General features: G+C 36.9%; 1 protein-coding gene across 1 annotated transcript in view; it reads left to right on the forward strand.

Moving 5' to 3' along the window:
• The window catches only part of DDX10 (DEAD-box helicase 10), a 329,965-nt gene that overhangs the window by 182,318 nt on the left and 128,153 nt on the right, over nt 1–19,494 (forward strand). The window contains exons 15-16 of the mRNA XM_055422984.2: nt 1,546–1,707; nt 13,891–13,947. Of these exons, the coding sequence (XP_055278959.2) occupies nt 1,546–1,707; nt 13,891–13,947 (219 nt within the window). The remainder of the gene's footprint in view (nt 1–1,545; nt 1,708–13,890; nt 13,948–19,494) is intronic.

The raw sequence follows: 19,494 nt of genomic DNA on the forward strand, positions 1-19,494 counted from the left end.
CTTAACTGTAAAATATTTCATTGTAAATGTATCGCCGACAGGAACACTGTGTGACTGCAAGCCACAGTGAAACTTCTGATCTAAAACCCTGAAAGAAATGCTACCATTTGTTCCACCCATAGGCTTCTCTGATGACTCAGTGGTAAAGAATCTGCCTGCGATTCAGGAGACACAGGAGATTTGGGTTCGATCCCTGGGGTGGGAAGATCCCCTGGAGGAGGAAATGGCAACCCACTCCAGTATTCTTGGCTTGGAAATCTCATGGACATAGGATCCTGGTGGGCTACAGTCCATGGTGTTGCAAAGAGTTGGACATGACTGAGTAAACAAGAAAGGAAGGGTTCCACCTACAGAGGGATGAGTTTTTTCCACTCTGATAAAGGAGAAGTCAGAGCAGTGGATGGTGTTCTTAACTGGCACCACTCATCTCTCTCACTGCTGCTTCTGTGACTGCTGCTGTGCTGCTCATGCATCTGTGACCCTTGCTTCAAGTTGTGACTCTATGGTAGTCTCATCTTGAAGAATGAGTTGATGGCAAGAGAGGAGGTATTAACACCTGTGATGTGTGTGCCTACAGCCTTCGTTTTCCTGCTGTTTAATTAGCAGTCTTTCAGAAACTGTAGCAGTTTCTTAAATCCTCCTGGCAACCAGTTACGGGGTAAAATAAGAGAAATGCTTTTGTCTAAATTGTCTAGAATTTTACTCTGTTAGGCCTGGAACATGATTAAGTCAAACAAACCTTATTTTACAAGCAATGATACAGATGTATGGAAGTTAAGTAATTCATTCAGGGTTACGTACTGGGCTAGTGAAAAAGCCCAGGCATTAAGCCACGTCTCCTGATTCTTAGATTAGTGCTCTGACTTTTTTATCACCTTGTTCCTAACCATAAAATGTTTGTGTAAAATTGTGTAGATCTGAGCAAGCTTATGAAATCCAGACTAACTTTCTCCTTTTTATGCTTAGTTATTTCAGTTTTTATGTGTGATACCAACTGATATGTGTTTCATCAATTTTGAGCACATAATGTATGCCAGATAATGTGTTGGGTTCTCGGGATACATGAATAAGACATTTGACTACCCTCAGGGAGGTTAATGCTGGTAAGGAAAACAGGAAAGTAAAACAACCCAATATGCTAGAGGTGTTAGAGGAGGTCCATGATGTGCCATGGCGGTGGCAAAGCTGCACTCTTCTCAGCCTGGCTGTTCCTCTGTGTAGATCATTTGGAGCTGAGTTGGTGGAGTATTGCATACTACGAATGCTGAAATGATGTTGAAGCAACTACCTTATTGTCCAAATTATTTAATGAAAATTTCTTTTAATCCTGCTCTTAATTGAGTTACGGCAGCATTACTTTATCCTGACTTTTCTGTGACTTGCTCACTTTTGTTATAAAGCTTGTTTGAAAGTTTCAGAAATATAGGTTGTAAGGCAGAAAGTATGTATGTGCACCATTTCAAAATCATTCCGCAAATGCAAGTGGCATTCTGTTGATGTTCCTTGTCACATCCTGCTTCATACTCACCTTTTTCTTCTCTGCAGTTGGTTCAGCAGTGGCCCCAAGTGCAGAAATCTGTTTCCAAGGATACTGAGGAAGAGGACGACGCTGGTGGTATCAACTTAGATAAAGCAAAGGAAAGGCTTCAAGAAGAGGACAAATTTGACAAAGAAGAATATAGGAAGAAAATTAAGGCAAAGCATCGGGTAAGCTTTCTATCTTGAATGAAAACTGAATGAAATTTAATATGTCCTAAATGTATTTAAATGTTCATTAGATATTCTTTAATAACCGAGTTACTTTACTAATTTCTTTCGCACTTATTTTTCTGTGGCTATTTTGTTGTTTTATCTAGTCCTTTTTTCTTCTGCTGGTGGAGTCTTTGTATACTAACCGGTTTCTGAGAATGTCACCTAAATCTGCCTTTGGTTGAGGTGACCCAAATTACAGTGATATATTTTTTTTTCAAATAAAGTTCTAATTTGGAGATAATTGTAGTTGTACACTTGTTAAAAGTTGTATCAGAAGCTCCATGTCTATAACTTTGTCGTTTCAAGAATATATATAAATGAAACTATGTAGTATATAGCCTTTTAGGATTGAGTTTTGTCACCCATCATGAATCTGTATATTCACCTAGTTCTATGTTTGACCCCTTTCTTTCTGTTACTGAGTAGTGTTACATGGTATGGATGAAGCACAGTGTGTTTCGTTTCACCTGTTTGAGCAACATTAGTATTGTTTCCAGTTTGAACTTAAAACTTTCCATAAGTGATTACTTGGCAATAGATATAAGATTCAATTTACTAAATTAAGAAAAAAATAAGGAAACTTTGTGAGAAAGAGTGCTTCTATATAGGCATATGCCCTGTTGGCCTTAAACTTGGCCTTAAACGATTATCCTTAAAACAGAAAAGGTTACTCCATTCTGGCCTCTCATGATATTACTGTCCTTTTGCACTACCTAAAAGTGGATCTTTCACTCAATAAATGAGTCAATGAACTAAAACAGATTTACCTTTTTAAAGAAGTTTCTGTAGTATGCCCTTGAGACAATGACTGTTCTCAGGGTAACACAATATCATATGTAAGAATCACTGCTATAATATTAAGTTCTGTATCAAAAATTTTAAAGTCGTTGGATGTGGTCATTATTAACCATATCCATATTAGCTATTATTAACCATAATAATTAACCATATGGTCATTATTAACCATTTTATTAACCATATCCTATGGTCAAAACCATAGGTTTTGACTCCTATTTGACCTTGTTATTACTTAATGATCCAGTAAATTGTTTTTAATAGTACAGCAATTCTTATTTCTTTAAGGTTTGATACAGCTTCACAGTAGCAGTTAATGAATAAGAAATTTAGTTCTTGAAGATAGCTTTCAGGGATGAAAATGAATGGCGAGGAAAAACATTCCATAAATATGGAGAACAAATAAACCTAAAATATACTGGCTGCAGTTTGGGGGTATAACTAAGCCTTTCCTTCACTGCTGCTTTTAGCACAGTACTTTAAATAGAAATTTGATGTTAATAGTTTGTTGCTAAAATTTTTAATAATGCTGAATATCAAGCAGCTTGTCATGTAGTATTTACCCAACATAAGAACATTTTACCTTTATTTTTAAATTGTAGTCAGCAGTAAAAAGAAACACGGAGAATTTACATGTTTAAAGGCTCCCCCCACCCCCATTTGCCTCTTCCTCTTTTCTTGTTTTCCCTTTCACCCCTCTTCCCAATGTGTGGAAGTTATTGCTGTATCTGGGTTGTGGAATATTGTTTCTGAAATATTTAGGAACTTAATTTTAAGTTACTGTTGTATATTTATTACACAGTGTTTATGTGCTAGGCTCTGCCTTAGGCTGTGAAGATGGAATATATAATATACATGGTGTTGGGACTTCCCTGGTGGTCGAGTGGCTCAGACTCCACATTCTGTATGCCGGGGGCCTGGACTCGTTCCTTGATCAGGGAACTAGATCCCACATGTTGCAACTAAATAACTTGCATGCTGCAATGAAGATCAAAGGTCCCAAGTGCTGCAACTAAGATCCAGAGCAGCCAAATAAATATTAATAAAAAAATTAAAATATGTGGGTTCTAATCTCAGGAAGTTTATAATTAAATCATAGTTAACTTTGAACATTCAGTCACTGCATAGAAATTTTCTGTTCTCCAATTTTTTTTACATTAAAATTTTTGAAGTGAATAATATCTTCATGTTTTCCAAAGTCAAAATGATAAAGTTAATGTTGAGAAGTCTTGCTTCTGCCCATACCTGTCATTTTTATTCTTGCTTCCACCTCAGAGGTAAATTTTTATTAATTATTAATGTATCCTTATAGTTTATGCAAAGACTAGTAAATAGAAATGCATATTCTTATTTTCTCCCTTTGTTACATTCATACTACAGTATTCTACAGTACTGTAGATTGTTCTGTACTTTTTCATTTGCACTTATTTTTGAGACTTTACATAATTTATTTTCTTAGAACCATTGTTAAAACATAGCATATGACTTAAAAACTGTGACTGTCTCACAGCAAAGTTGAAGAGAGCAGTTTGGGGCTGATCAGTTGGGAGAGAAATCGCAAGAACTTAACATGCTACTGCTTTTGAACCAGTTCACTGTAACTGAAAGAGATATAAGGTCTTTTTAAACCAAATTTGTTGTTTAAAGCAATGTTTGTTGTTTTATATAAAATAAGTATATTCTGCACAAGGTGGCCCATGTCATACTTTCTATACTGGAGACTGAAAATATTATGCAGCCTTAAAAGAACACAAAGAAGAAACCGAAGTAATCTTCTCTTTATTCAGCTTAATGGGTATGCGACCTGGCACAAATATGATTCGTTTCTTGGTATTTTCATTGGTAAAATTATTATTTAAACAAATTTAAGTATTTGTGTATTAAATTAGTGAAATTTCATGTTTTTGAACACTTAGTTTATTATAATGGCACACATAAGATACAGTGTGCTTAGTTGCTCAGTCGTGTCCAACTCCTTGTGACCCCATGGACTGTAGCCCACCAGGCTCCTCTGTCCATGGGGATTCTCTAGGCAAGAGTACTGGAGTAGGTAGCCACTTCTCCAGGGGATCTCCCCGACCCAGGGATCAAACCCAGGTCTCCTGCATTACAGGCGGATTCTTTCCTAGCTGAGCTACCAGGGAAGCCCATAAGATACAACACGTGCTCAAATCAATTATATACCTTGGCCATGGACTGGATTTCAACCTAGAATGCATATGTATAGTTATTATTTTTAATGTTAGGTTTTAACATTTGGCATAATATTTCGTAGAGAGAGTGTTGTGCTATAACAAGTTGGAATACTTGCTTTGGAGTCCTAGCATTACCTAGTCCATTTGGATCACCAGTCACCAGTTTGGATTGTACTTTCGTATTCTGAAAATTGAGGGAAAGATAATAGGAGTTAATAACAAGTGATTAGAGAGATCCCCTGGCTCTGTGTGTATAGGTAAGATGTGAGTATTCTCATAAAATGAAAATAAAATGAGACTGAAATGAAAACTCCATAAAATCTATAACATAATTCTGTATTTGATACATATTATGACACATATAATATTTTGAAAAATGTGTCAATTTTAGAAGCTTTTATGAGATTAAAAATCTTTCAGCATGTTTAAAATATTTCATGATTATATTTTTGCTTTAGAAGGGTAAGATAGTTAATATAATAAGTGAACTTAGTCTTAATGATTCTGTTTGAAAGTAATTTTTTTTTCCTGCTGTTTAAAATTAACAGCCTCACATGATAGCTTTGAAAATGCACTCCGTTTTTGTAATGTGGGTCTCAGCTGCTCATTTATTCCCACGTGTTATGCCTCCATGTTATTACACCTGTCCTTGACTCATTTTTCATCTACCAAATTCTGAAAACTGTAATTTCTACTCTGACTCAAGTAAATATCTTTGTTGTAAAAATTTATAGCAAAAAGTAAATAAAAAGGAAGAAATAAAGATGATACAGTTTATGGCCTCACTGGGAATGGAATTCAGCTCCCCCTTGCTGGAACTTGACCACTCTGGAGACTTCTGGAGCCCTTGTATAACTGCTTTGGGTCACCCAGTCAGCATCTTTATTTTTCTTTGTGAGTCTTCATTTTAGCCATTAAGCATCATTTTCTTCTGAGACCATTTGAGTCTTCTGATTTCTCTGGCAGTTTATAAGTAGCTGTACTTAACTAGGCGTGTTGTTTTCTTTACCTCTTGAAACTATTTATCAGATGTAAAATTATAGCACAATATATTTTCACATATAAAACCATTAGTAAATTAAGTTGTAAATACAAAAGCACTGCTTTTGCATGCAAACAATGTGTTTTCTGATAATTCAGTTAGAACTGTGAAGGATGGGCCATGAATCATATCATTGAAAGGTTTTTTACTTAAATGGAATGAAAATCTGCTCTGTGGTGTGTCATCATTTTTGCCTCTGAAAGATAGCTTCTGTTTGGTGTGATAATATCTGTTATAATAGCTGCGAGTGGAGAGAAGCGATTCATTATGAGGTTCTCTTTCATTTCTTTGAAATTTGCTTTGAGTGCTTTATCCATTTTGGATTGTGTATTAAAATGGCATGTCAGAATGTAACTCTGGACTGTTTGCAGAGTTTTCTGGATTCTCCTTAATTACTAGCATAAATATTACTATAACCCACCAGGCTTCTCTGTCCATAGAATTCTCTAGGCAAGAATACTGGAGTGTGTAGCCATTCCCTTCTCCAGGAAATCTTCCTGACCCAGGGATCAAACCTGGGTATCCTGCATTTCAGGCAGATTCTTTACCATCTGAGCCACCATGGAGGCTCGTTAGAAAGTTAAGAATTCAAGGGACTTCTTAGAAAACCTATTTTGTTTATTGTTTTTTACATAGAATTAAGTTGGCATGGAATCCAGGTGTCTTAAACAAATTTATGTAATCAAGAAGTAGAAAGGCAGTAATCAGGTATTGTAGGAATAGTAATAACAAAAACATTAAAGACAGTAGCAAGTAGTAGTTTGTTAACTGGGCCCGGCACTAAGCATTTTTATATTATATGATAACAATTAAGATATAAGTGAGTTAGACTCATTTTACAGATGATAAAACTAAAACTTATAAGGGTCAAGTAAATTGTCCGAGGCCCCACAGTGTTTAAAAGCTTGCAAATAGTAGCCTTGGGATTCTTACCAAGGTCTTTGTTTCTCTACACACTGTTTTTAACCATGTAGCTGCTACCTATTTCATACCAATAGTCATTCTCTTAAAACAGAGTAGCTCTGAGTCAATGACTCAGAAGGTAGAGGATGACAAGAGGAGAGGAGGATTTTGAAGAAGGAATGACAAGTGATAGAAATTGTTCATATTCCAGACCAAGATCATTGGTCTCAAACAGATTTAGAAAAAAATAAGCATTGTTGTTAGTAGTTCAGTTTAGAACCACATACTAACATCATATCAGAAATGTCATCATGGGGGAATATGTATCCAGTGCTTAATTCTCAAACTGACTTAATGAGTAATAAAGCTTATTTATAGGGGAGGAACAGAGATTCTTTTCTTGTACAACCATATCCTTCTGTTCCCTTCTTACCACCATCATGACCAGATTTATTCTAAGAAAGGAACCAACCTATTACTATCGAACCTTTGTAATTTAGAGATGTCTACCTGGGAGGTTTCTCTTCTTATTCTCATGAGCTTATAAGCATCTCATGATATTCACTCCATCATCTGGGTACTTGGGCTCTTTTTCATATCCGGCATCCAAAATGAGATAAATACTCAAGATTTTATAGGTTTTATCCACTTTGTGGGAAGTCTTTGACCTGCTTATTATCTCTATTTTTATTAAGTTCTTTGTTTTATGAACATTTAAAACACCACCATGTAGTGAGGTGGGGTGGTTATAAATTGATGGTCAGTTTAGCTGGAGAGGTTGAGCAGGGGCAGAGTTTGGTGCTAATGGAAGATCATGTCATAGACTACAGAGATGAGCAGTGGAAGCTTCCTGCAGGAAGCTAGGCTGTGTCTGTTTTTCCCATCCCTGTATACCCAGAGCTCATGACAGAGCCTGGAACATAGTAGCTCAGGAAATATTTGAAGGAATTAATTAGTGAATCAGTGTTTCTGTGTAAATTTATTTTTCTCCCTGTCTTCATAGCCTTATTGTAGTTGTTATATATTTAAATGTGGAAGACCAAATTTTTATGTTGTTTGGATGAAACTCTGTATAATAGGTAACAGATCGGAGAACCTTCTGTGTTCTTAGTTCTGGGGAGGAATTTGGAATCACTGGGGTTTTATTCTTGGAGGGAAGGGGGTACCTTCAGGCCAAAGATTATTGTAATAATTCTTTTTATTCACTTTTGTTAAGCCACTTTCCTTCTCTGAAAAAAAGAAGTTCCTGTAATACTGAAATGAGGATTGGTGTCCTGTCCTTCTTTATTTGACAATTGGGAACTCCATTCTTTACCATAACTGATTCAGTTGCCTGAGATTCATTCAAATAGCTTATACACTTCACCACCTCCTGAGAAACAAGGGTTTCCAAATCTACAGATTTCCAAGCACCATGGGATGAAAGTGGTTTAAATATACAGTCCTGACTGCTATTGAAATTCATATTTCATGGTACTTTCTTTTCTGGAAGCTGAGGACTTGTAGTTTATGAGAATCCAAAAGACATGTAGTAATGTCTATAAAGGAGTATTTTGTACCTTGAAATGTAATTTTTCGTGTTTTTTTTGGTCTCCTGGGAATTTGATTTTTATTATTGAATTTCATGTTCTTATCATTTGTAGCATGGCAGAATTAAAGGTAAAATTGTGTCTTCTTTCTGTTAGCGTAAAATGTCTTTTGGTACCAATCCTAAAAATGAAATAGGAAAAGGATTTAAAGTATTTCAACCACATAAATATGTGTGTCGCGGGGGCGGGGGGGGCGTTGGGGAACCTCAGTTACTGAATCTAATAAAATTCAATTATATTTCCCCCCTAATCATTGTAATCCAGCCTTTCATTTTTGTCTTGTCATTTATAGCATCTATGATTCATATACTTATCTTTTTTAAAAAAGAACTTTTTTTCCTGTCTTAGCAAAAGAAAAATTTGTGTTTTTTTTCCTCTATTCATTTCCCCAATTTTGGATTGCCATAATTCTGCTTTCTGTTCTCTGTTTAAAGATAGATGTTTACTCTTGCCTCTTTTCAGGTAGAGTGCTAATATAACTTTTTAAGATAACAAAGAGAAGTTTTCTAATTTCTTTTTTGTGTCACCCAGTATTGAAAGTTTATTCTTTTTATTATACTTTACTTTCATGTTCTGGTCATGTTCATTTCATATTTTAAAGGTTTTCAATATCCCTCATCCACCTGAGCCTTGTGGCAGAAATCTTAAAAGGAATAATTATTCTACTCACATGCTCATGTGATCTATGATAGCCAATTTAAAATTTGAAATTTAAAAAAAATTCTTCATTGACTGTGATGAATTAATACTACAGTTCAGTGGAAATTTATTAATATGCTTTTTCCTGCTATGATTACAGTGACTAGATGGAAAACCCCAAAAGAGAGATTGTGTTTACTTGTTTAGAGAGAGTTTTTCTAATGTGACCTTATTGAGGTTATTCTTTGGAACTTTGAAGTGCTATTGTCTGATGCTCTTGTGTGTTGGGAGAAGGTCAGTTACTGAATAATTACAATAGCATTTTGTGTGAGTGTTAAATATGTTTAATTAACTGTTTCTCTGTACAGGAAACAGGCAAAAATTAAATAATGTATTGGGTTGGCCAAAAAGTTCCTTCTGTTCTTAAGTGAGGTTTAAGGACACATATTTCATTTTCACCAAGAACTTTATTGAACAATATAGTCACCATTTTGTTCCACTACCTTCTACCATTTTTCACACAACTTCATAATTCTGTCTCCTCAAAACTTTTTATCTTTTTGAGGAATGAACTGTTCTATGTGCCTTTACAGTCTTACAGGGAATTGAAATTTTTTCCATTAGAATTTTGTACAGACCGAAATAAATGGAAGTCTGAAGGTGCAGTGTGTGGTGAATATGGTGAATGAATCAGAACTTCCCAAGCAAGTTATATAAGTTTTTGCCTGGTCATCAAGAAACATGTGGTCTTGCATTATCCTGATGGAAGATTATGCATTTTGTGTTGACTAATTCCAGACACTTTTCATCAAGTGCTGCTTTCATTGGTCTAATTGGGAGCAGTACTTGTTGGAATTTACTGTTTGGTTTTCCAGAAGGAGCTCATAATAGAGGACTCCCTTCCAATCCCACCATATACACAGCATCACTTTCTTTGGATGAAGACTGGCCTTTGGTGTGGTTGTTGGTGGTTCATTTCATTTGCCCCATGATCTTTTTCATTCCACGTGATTGTATGGTATCCACTTCTCATCAGCTGTCACAATTTGTTTTAAAAATGGAACTTTTTCATTATGTTTAAATAGAAAATCACGTGTGGAAATACAGTCTAAAAGAGTTTTTTCACTTATGTGGAACCCAAACATCAAAGTGATTAACATAACCAAGCTGGTACAAATGATTTTCAGCACTTAGTTTGGATATTTTGAGTATGTCAGGTATCTCCCTTGTAATAATAATGTTGCTTGTTCTCAATGCCTTGATTTGATTGCCATCAACTTTAAGTGGTCTGCCCAACTGTGGATATTATCCAGCAAGAAATCTGTAGCTCAGAACTACATAAACCACTCTTGACACATTTGATCAGTCATAGCACCTTCTCTATACACTGTACAAATCTTTTTTTTTCATTCCAGTTACATTTTTACCTTTCTTAAGATGATGAAGAGTCATATGCCGAAAATATTGCTTGCTTTCTTCCATCTTCAGTATTAAGATGACTACAAAAAAATTCAACAATTTTGTTGTTCTGTTTTTTTTAAATGCATGCTGATATGACAATGCAGTCTTATCTATCTATCACAATGCAGTCTAAAAAAACTGTTTTGAGTGCAGTTAAGACAACTAAGCGCTACTTGAACCATCTTAGGGAAAAAAAAGTTGGCTATTGACCAACCCAATACATGAAATGCTATCAGGAAAAAAATCCTGTTAGAATGAAAGACCCATACAGTTGTTTAGTTGCTAAGTTGTGCCCAACTCTTCTGGAGCTCCATGGACTGTAGTCTACTAGGCTCTTCTCTTCATGGGATTTCCCAGGCAGGAATACTGGAGTGGGTTGCCATTTCCTCTTTCAGGGGATCTTCCTAACCCAGGGATCAAACCTTTGTCTCCTACATTGGCAAGCGGGTTCTTTACCATGGAGCCAGCAGGGAAATCTACCCATGCAGTATGTGTGTGAGTCATTCAGTCGTGTCTGACACTTTGTGATCCCATGGACTGTAGCTTGTCTGGCTCCTCTGTCCATGGGATTCTCCAGGCAAGAATACTGGAGTGGGTTGCTATTCCCTTCTCCAGGGGATCTTCTCAACCAGAGATTGAACCCAGGTCTCCCGCATTGCAGGCAGATTCTTTACCATCTGTGCCTCCAGGGAAGCCCATACAGTAGCAGACCACTGTTAATAATAAAAGGGAACGTAACTTTTGGCTAAAGCGTGTTGTTAAGCTAAAAACTGTTCATCTCGTTTTTGTTGTTGTTCAGTCACTGTGTCTGACTCTTTGTGACCCCATGAACTGCAGCATCCCAGGCTTCTCTGTCCTTCACTGTCTCTGGGTTTGCTCAAATCATGTCCATTGACTCATTGATGCCGTCCAGCCATATCATCCTCTGTTGCCCCCTTCTCTTGCCCTCAGGCTTTCCCAGCATCAGAGTTTTTTTCCAGTGAGTTGGCTCTTCACATCAGGTGGCCAAAATATTGGAGCTTTAGCAACAGTGCTTCCAGTGAGTATTCAGGGTTGATTTTCTTTAGGATTGACTGGTTTGTTCTCCTTGCTGTCCAAGGGACTCTCAAGTCTTTTCCAGCACTTAGTTCGAAAACGTCAGTTCTTCTGTGCTCAGTCTTCTTTATGGTCCAACTCTTAACATCCATACATGACTACTGGGAAACCTGTAGCTTTGACTATACAGACCTTTGTTGGCAAGGTGACATCTCTGCTTTTTAATATGTTGTCTAGATTTGGCATAAATTTTCTTCCAAGGAGCAAGCGTCTTTGAATTTCATGGCTGCAGTCACCATCCACAGTGCTTTTGGAGCCCATGAAAATGAAGTCTGTCACTGCTTCCATTTTTTCCTTTTCTATTTGCCATGAAGTTATGGGGCTGGATGCCATGATCGTTTTTTTGAATGTTGAAAATTAAACCAGCCTTGTCACTCTCATAAAGAGACCCTTTAGTTCCGCCTCACTTTTCTGCCATTAGAGTGGTATCCTGTGCAATGCGGACGTGGGTTTGATCCCTGAGTCAGAAAGATCCTCTGGAGGAGAGCATGGCAACTTGCTCCAGTATTCTTGTCCAGAAAATCCCACTGACAGAGGAACCTGGTGGGCTACGGTCCATGGGGTCGTAAAGACTGAGACACGACAGAAGCACTACTGCTTCTCTCACTTACTAAGCTCTTTAACAATGAAAAAATTTGTCTTGATTTCTTCATCTTTTCTTCTGACCTTGATCCTGGAACTTGCAAATAATCTTTAGAGTGTTTCTGTGTGTAACTGCACGTTGTTTAAGTTTTCTCTGCCCTTTTAGTTGTATGTTTTTTATTTGGAAGTCAAAGTAATAGCCATTTTCTCCAAAACTAGTGTAGAAAAGAATAATAATCTCAGAAAAGAATAATTTAGCATCAAGATTTATTTAGTAGGTATGACACATGAACAGTTGCCATTTGAATTTAAATTTTTGTTAGTTTCACTTAGAATTTATCTTTTCTGCTGTGTGGTCTGAAGCTCTGAAAACTCAATCTGTAAGTTCTGTGGGCTCTCCTCCTCTTTGCATTAATTAGCTCTAACCTGCTTTGAAACTTTTTGATTAAAAGGAGTCTGTAAACCTAGATGGGGTGTGAAGTGTAGATCGTAGCAATTTCCTTCCCTTCTCAATGCTATGAGCTGCAGAGCAACCTCAGGTCTGTCTTCAAGTGTGTATTAGACTTGGTTCTTGAATCTGCAGAAAGCCATGTGTGAAGAATACTGACAATGATAGATTGTCCGGACTGAAAAAACTTGTTAATTCTCACATTAGTGAATGTTTAATGTAAGAGGGAATCATGATTGCAGTTTCATATTATTTCATGAAAACATTATTTGTTGTTTGCTCACTGTTTACATTGATCTGTTAGTTAATTGTATTTGAAATACATTTATATATTGTTAGCTATGATTTTGGATTGAGACTAGCCTTTATATTGTTTTACCACTATTTTTTGAAGAGGAAAAGAGGCATTCTATATAAAACAATTTTTGTTTAAACTTTAGCTTTATTTTGTTGTTTTGAATTTTATTATTATACATATCTGTTATTCTTATTTTGAAAATGTTAGTACTGCATTTTCTGCCTGTTTTATGATCATTGGAAAACTAATGGGGAAATTATAAAGCAATGAGAGAAGGTGCTTAAAAGAATAATCTTCTGTTGTTTTCTTTTGAGAAAAATACTGCCACTTTTCTAACAAACCCAAGGATGAGGGTTTTACAACTTTTATAAATTCTACTCTTAGAAGAGAAGGGAAATAGTCATTACTAAATGTCTTCCTTTTTATTTTAATAGCCATCATTGTGAACCTGTCGTATGTCAAACATTGTGCTAGGCATTTATGTTATTTTATGTAATTCTTATACGAATTTTATGAAATGTGTGCTTCTGTTATCTCCTTGTTTTGGTGAGAAAATGAGAGTAAGTTGCCTAAAACTGTACAGATAATAAATGAACTGTGATTTGATTACATATTTGTTTGACACATCTTTAATGATTATGAAAACTGACACCAGTCTTACAGTAGACACTTAATAAATATCTATTGAAAGGTAAATGTGCCTTATCCGGTTGGCTTAAGAAGAATTGTTATGAATGTGTAGTGAGATTTACACTTACTAGATAAGTTTGCTGCTGCTGCTGCTGCTAAGTCGCTTCAGTTGTCTCCGACTCTGTGCAACCCCAGAGATGGCGCCCACCAGGCTCCGCCATCCCTGGGATTCTCCAGGCAAGAACACTGGAGTGGGTTACCATTGCCTTCTCCAATGCATGAAAGTGAAAACTGAAAGTGAAGTCGCTCAGTCGTGTCCGACTCTTGGCGACCCCATGGACTTCAGCCTACCAGGCTCCTCCGTCATGGGATCTTCTAGGCAAAAGTACTGGAGTGGCTTGCCATTGCCTTCTCCGACTAGATAAGTTTACAGGTTGCTAATTTTCCCTCTCTTCCTGTAGGAAAAAAGACTGAAAGAAAGGGAAGCCAGAAGAGAAGCCAGTAAGAGACAAGCAAAGGTAAGGGTTTATATTTTAATGAGAAAAATGTTTGTAGCATTGAGTGGAATTTAAATACTCTTCTTTTCCATATGCATTTTATATTTATTTATACATCATGACATTTGAATTGGATTTAAGTGTGTATATGTATGTCATTTGCTTTCTCATATTCGTTTGTTTCTTCTGTGGTATAGAGTGAAGAAATGAGATTGTTTGTTTGTAGGGCTTTATCTTCCTACTTTCACCATCTTATTCTGTTTTGTGCATACTAAGTATAGGAAATGGTTGACTGTGGGTCAGACCTGATAGGATTTTATTGTATGTCATCTTTAGACTAAGGAGGCAGCCTATGTGAACCCAACTTGATAATAGATAACCTTGAAAGCATTGGTTGCTTCAGCTCCTAGAACCTAAGGGAAAGAACTCTGTGTCTCCACCTTCACTACATTCTGTAAACAAAAATTTCAGCAGCTGTATATGTACAGTTTCTTTCAAATATATGTACAGTTATAAACACCATCATCTATGTGCAGCTGTAATTTTTATCTGGTATGTTTGACACCAGGGAAAATTCAGCCTCTGCATTCTGAGGACATGTAATAGAAATGATTTCCACAAACCAGGGCACAGAAATGCATGTCATTTCTCATGCTGTATCTCACTGTGCTTTGCCTGACTGGCCATGATTTCTTCTTAGCAGTTAGCAAAGATCCGACTCCCTTGAGTAAACCTATCGTGTTCTTTGTCATTTTTTTCCATGCACTTAGAGAACAAGTCAGAGATGATAACTCATGCTATAGTTCTAAAGTGGGAAGCAATTACTCTTCAGTATAAGATGAAAAGACTGCTTACATTCAGTATTAAATATCACTCGGTCTTCAAAGGTGCCCAAAAACGAGAACTACAGAGTGCATGCACCCTGACTTGCTAAATCAGGTGGTGGAGTCTGCATTTGCATTTAAAATGCAGATGTGAACAGTCATGGCATAGAAATGAGATCTCAGGGACTATAGTGGGAAAAATTTAAATTTTTTAAAGAAGAAAATCTTAAATCTAATGAAAGCATTTGATTTTTATGAATATTGCATGTTCAGCATAAAGATAAACCAGTTTATGTTACTAAAAAGCCCCTATTTCTTTCTGTGAATGAAATTATAAAATGAAAGATACAATCTGGAGCCAAAAGAAACGCCTGTCACTGTATTTGCTTTGTGTGTATTGGTGCATATTTGTATATATTACTAAATATGGTTTATTTTCTGTGCTTGTTGATACGGTATGCTTCATCTTTCATATTGGTTTAAACTGTAAGAAAGAAATTGCTCTCACCCTTGAGCCTGCCTCTTGTGCTGCTTCTCTTTCCCTACAAGTTGCTGTATATATTTTGTTTTGATACATTGCCAGCTGGGAAATGAAAAGTGGTAAAGGCCTTCATAGTTGGATTTTGCCACTGGGATTCACCTCTCAAGTGAACGCCTCAAGCCAAGCCCCCCGCTCTGCTCCGCACCCCTTCCCATGTTTGTCATGTGCGTTTGTTTCCTGATGTCTGAGAAAGGAGGATGACTTCCTGGTCAAAGGGTTGTTTCATTTATGTGCAAGCTCTAAGGACTGTATTGAGAACAAAGAATGGAACAACTGACTTGTCTTTGTTGCACAGCCGGGAGCTTTCAATAGAGACTGTGTTTTAGTATTGTTCTGAGTTGTCAAGCTGCCTGCGTTTCATAGCCTTGTGTGAGCGCTCAGAGACAGCAGCCCCTTTAGAAGAGTGATGTTAGCAGAGAGATGAGAGGACAGGTTGTAGCCAGGACTCAAACATTCCTCAGGACACCAGGAATGGACAGCAGTGACAGATTCAGGCTGACTCATGGAGGCCAAGGAGTTAGCTTGGGTTGACGTGTATGTACCCAGCTTCTTTTCAAATGAAAGTTACAGAAGTTGGAGGCTCTGGAGCTTTCCAGGTGCCCCTTTGGCAACAGACCCAGAAGATGTTGGAGTGAATCTATAAAGAGGTGATGGCCCAAGGTTCTGTGATAGATATCTAAGAATAAATATATAAGCTAGATTATGGGTTTTCCAATCGTGTGTGTGTTGAGTTTTACTTTAGCTAATGGAATATTGTATGTTCTTATAAGTTAGAGATTTTAAACTGGCACAAGAAAAAGTAGATGGAACAATAATGAATAGACCACGTTGCTTTTTGGATTCAGGGTGGTTACATAATCCTAGACATACAGCTTTACCTCATTATCCAGCTAGATTTCTTCATGTAACTTTGATGGTCTCAAGTATTTGTACCAACCTCTGGGTGACTTGATGAAACTGAATACTGAGTGTGAAGGAGCAAAGAGTAGGAAACAGCTTAGTTTCCTGAAAGTTAAGCATTGCTTGGACTATATTACTGATGGTGCTTATTCAGTTCAGTTCAGTCATTCAGTCATGTCCGACTCTTTGCGACCCCATGAACCGCAGCACACCAGGCCTCCCTCTCCATCACCAACTCCCGGAGTCCACCCAAACCCATGTCCATTGAGTTGGTGATGCCATCCATCTCATCCTCTGTCGTCCCCTTCTCCTCCTGCCCTCAATCTTTCCCAGCATCAGGGTCTTTTCAGATGGGTCAGCTGTTTGCATCAGGTGGCCAAAGTACTGCAGTTTCAGCTTCAACATCAGTCCTACCAGTGATGGTGTTTATAGTTCTTATTTTTTGATATGGGGGAAATTGTATGAAAACAACGTTTAAAATGATGTACATTTTGAGGTTGAATTGTATAGCCACTATAAATTTTAACTTTTTTCTCCTTGGTTTTTTTTTATTGCTTCTTTTTTTTTTTTTAGTAACTCTGAGGCACTTTATTAATATACTTATAGAATAGTAAAATAGTTTCTTGGATACCTAAAGTGGTTTTGGTTAATTCTTTCACAATAGGAGTAGAAGAAGTTGTGTAATTTATAACTTTGAATATCCTTGAGAGATATTCTGGAGGTGTTTCCTAAGACTGGTTTATAATATCTTTTTCTCCAGCCAGCAATAGTTTCATGAAGCAAAGCTAAATTTATTTATTTTGATATTATGTTCTTTAAAAATCTTTTTGAACTTTTCCTGTCCATGAAATGTAAGAACGTAAAACATCCACTCATCTATTCCAGCAATTTTAAATAGTACATTGAATAGTCTAGGAATTCTGCTGAGGTATCCCCCAGGACACAGGAGGGTTATTTGGGCAGAAATCCAGGCTCCCATTTTGTCTTCATTCAGAGCAGCCCTGTTATATTCTCTGTGTGTACGGAAGCTTCCAGGGAAACTTTTGTTTGAGATAGTGCTTCTACTTAAATACATAAATCCATACATACATGTTATTTTTTAAGAACCTAGGGACTTTTCTGGTGGTCCAGTAGCTCAGACTCTGTCCTCCCAGTGCAGGGGGCCCAGGTTTGACCCCTGGTCAGGGAACTAGATCCCACATGCTGCAACTGAATATCCTGCTTGCTGCAACCAAAGATTCCGTGTGCCTCAGTGAAGAGTGTAGGTCCCCCATGCCACAAATAAAACCTGGCACAGCCAAATAAATAAATATTAAAAGAAAAAAAAAGTACTCAAATTAAAGCTAAAACAAGTAAATGACTTAACATTGTCCCTGGCTTCTTTGATGGCAAAACTGCTGTGTGGACTCAGGCTCCCTGGGTCCTCATTTCCAGTTATTCTTACTGCCCCATACTATTTTTGTATGTTACTTTATACTTCTAGTATTTCTATTTTTTTTTCTTTAAAAACAAACCAGATCTGTGGTACATAGGCTAACAACTATTCATAGAAAATTACTAATAACAAATACCTTGAGTAAGGAGAGAACTAAGTCTGGAAAGCAGTCTGTATCTCAGTTGCTGGCTGACCCCTTGATCTGAGCCAAAATGTGTAACAAAATGTATGTCTTACTGTACGCTCATCTGCTAAAGGATTATCTCTCCTCGTAGAGCTACAAGTAGACGTTAATAAATGTTAGTAGTGGTCATTCCCACCTTTTTCTGGGTCTTAAGCCTTTGCATTTATTTCCTTTTGACAGGGCTTTATTGACTGACACCTAATGAAAATTTTTATTTTAAGAGGAAATGCCTCCCCATTCCATGTGTTTTATATAGACCTTCTAACAACCTCTCCTTTTTTTTTTCTTTTTTGACATTTATAACTGAAATATTTAACTGGTCTCTTTATTTTTAATGCATTTAGAATTTCAAGGGCTCTAGAAGATTAGTTAATTTTAAACCAAGCAGCTTTTAGAAAACACAGTAATGAAATTGTAAGTTTGTTTATAGTCCCAATTCCCAGTGAAAGCAAAGGTGCTCCCTGAAAGGAAATTACTCTCGCATTTGAAGGGTCTGAACTCTCACAGGGCGCTGTTTGCTGCACTGATACAATCACTTATTTAATGGTGCCCTATATGAGTCATTCGCTTTCTCTAAGCAAACTATTCAAATAATACCATATTTTAGTGCTATAATAAGACCCATTATGCTGTCCTTCTGCTTCTTGTATAAACAACATTGAGTCTTTTATAGATGTACTTTTTTCCCTTTAGTGTCTATCTGAATTAGCAGTGAAAACCCATGTAGCTTTTATTGTCATTCTAATGTTGATGTGGTTTGCTTGGAGATTAATGTAGTCGCTTTTGAATTCCACCACGCCTCCCCATAGTCTCTTTCCTTCTTTGGTGATAATGAAGAAAGGGATTACTAAATTTGAATCTTTAACCATCTTGGATTAATTAAGAGATACTTCTAGTGTTTACTGTCAGAGAATCGTCCTGTTCTAGTCATGAAGATTCAGAAGTTAAGTATGGGAGTTAACTATGGGAACAGGAACAGTTCTAGTCATGCATATCATCCACATGCTGTTCTTTTAACACTCAGCTAATCGGTCTTTTCTGAAAAAGATTTTCCAACCCTCTACTCCAGTCTGTCTTATGAAGCGTCTGGTAGTTTATAGCACTTGATTGGACAGGTGTCTGTTTTTCCCACTCTGCTCTAAGTTTTGTTTGTATTCCTTGTCACAGTGCTTGATTTATAAGAAGCACTTAATAAATGTTCCAGTGAATGAGGGGGTGAATGATTTAAGGGATACAGAGCACTGGCTGTAAAATTCTTTATTATGGTAAAATATATCCTAAAATTTACTGCTTTAGCCATTTTTATGTGTACCATTTGGCGGCATTAATTACATTCACATTTCTGTGAACAACTGCGTCCATTTCCAGAAGCCTCTCATCATCCTGGCCTAAAACTCTGTGGCCCGTAAACAGTAACTCTCCATTCCCACCTCTCCCAAGAGTGGAAACTTTTAAGAGGAAACTCAACCTTCAACCCGTGAGAAAACAGAGGCCTTAAATGAAAGGTGATTTTTCCAGGGTCTTTCAGTTAAGTAACAGCAAAATGGGGCTAGACCCCAGGTCTCTGAGTGATTATGTGCATGTTTTTCATTTGGCCTTAAACTCTGTCTATAACAATATGTGAAATACCAAGGAGTGCTGAATGTATTAAGGTGTCACATTTTAAAATATAATAAAATGAAGT

Source organism: Moschus berezovskii, chromosome 14 (assembly GCF_049115385.1).
Source record: "Moschus berezovskii isolate FMDL1 chromosome 14, NW_MosBer_1.0, whole genome shotgun sequence".
Classification (NCBI taxonomy): domain Eukaryota; kingdom Metazoa; phylum Chordata; class Mammalia; order Artiodactyla; family Moschidae; genus Moschus; species Moschus berezovskii.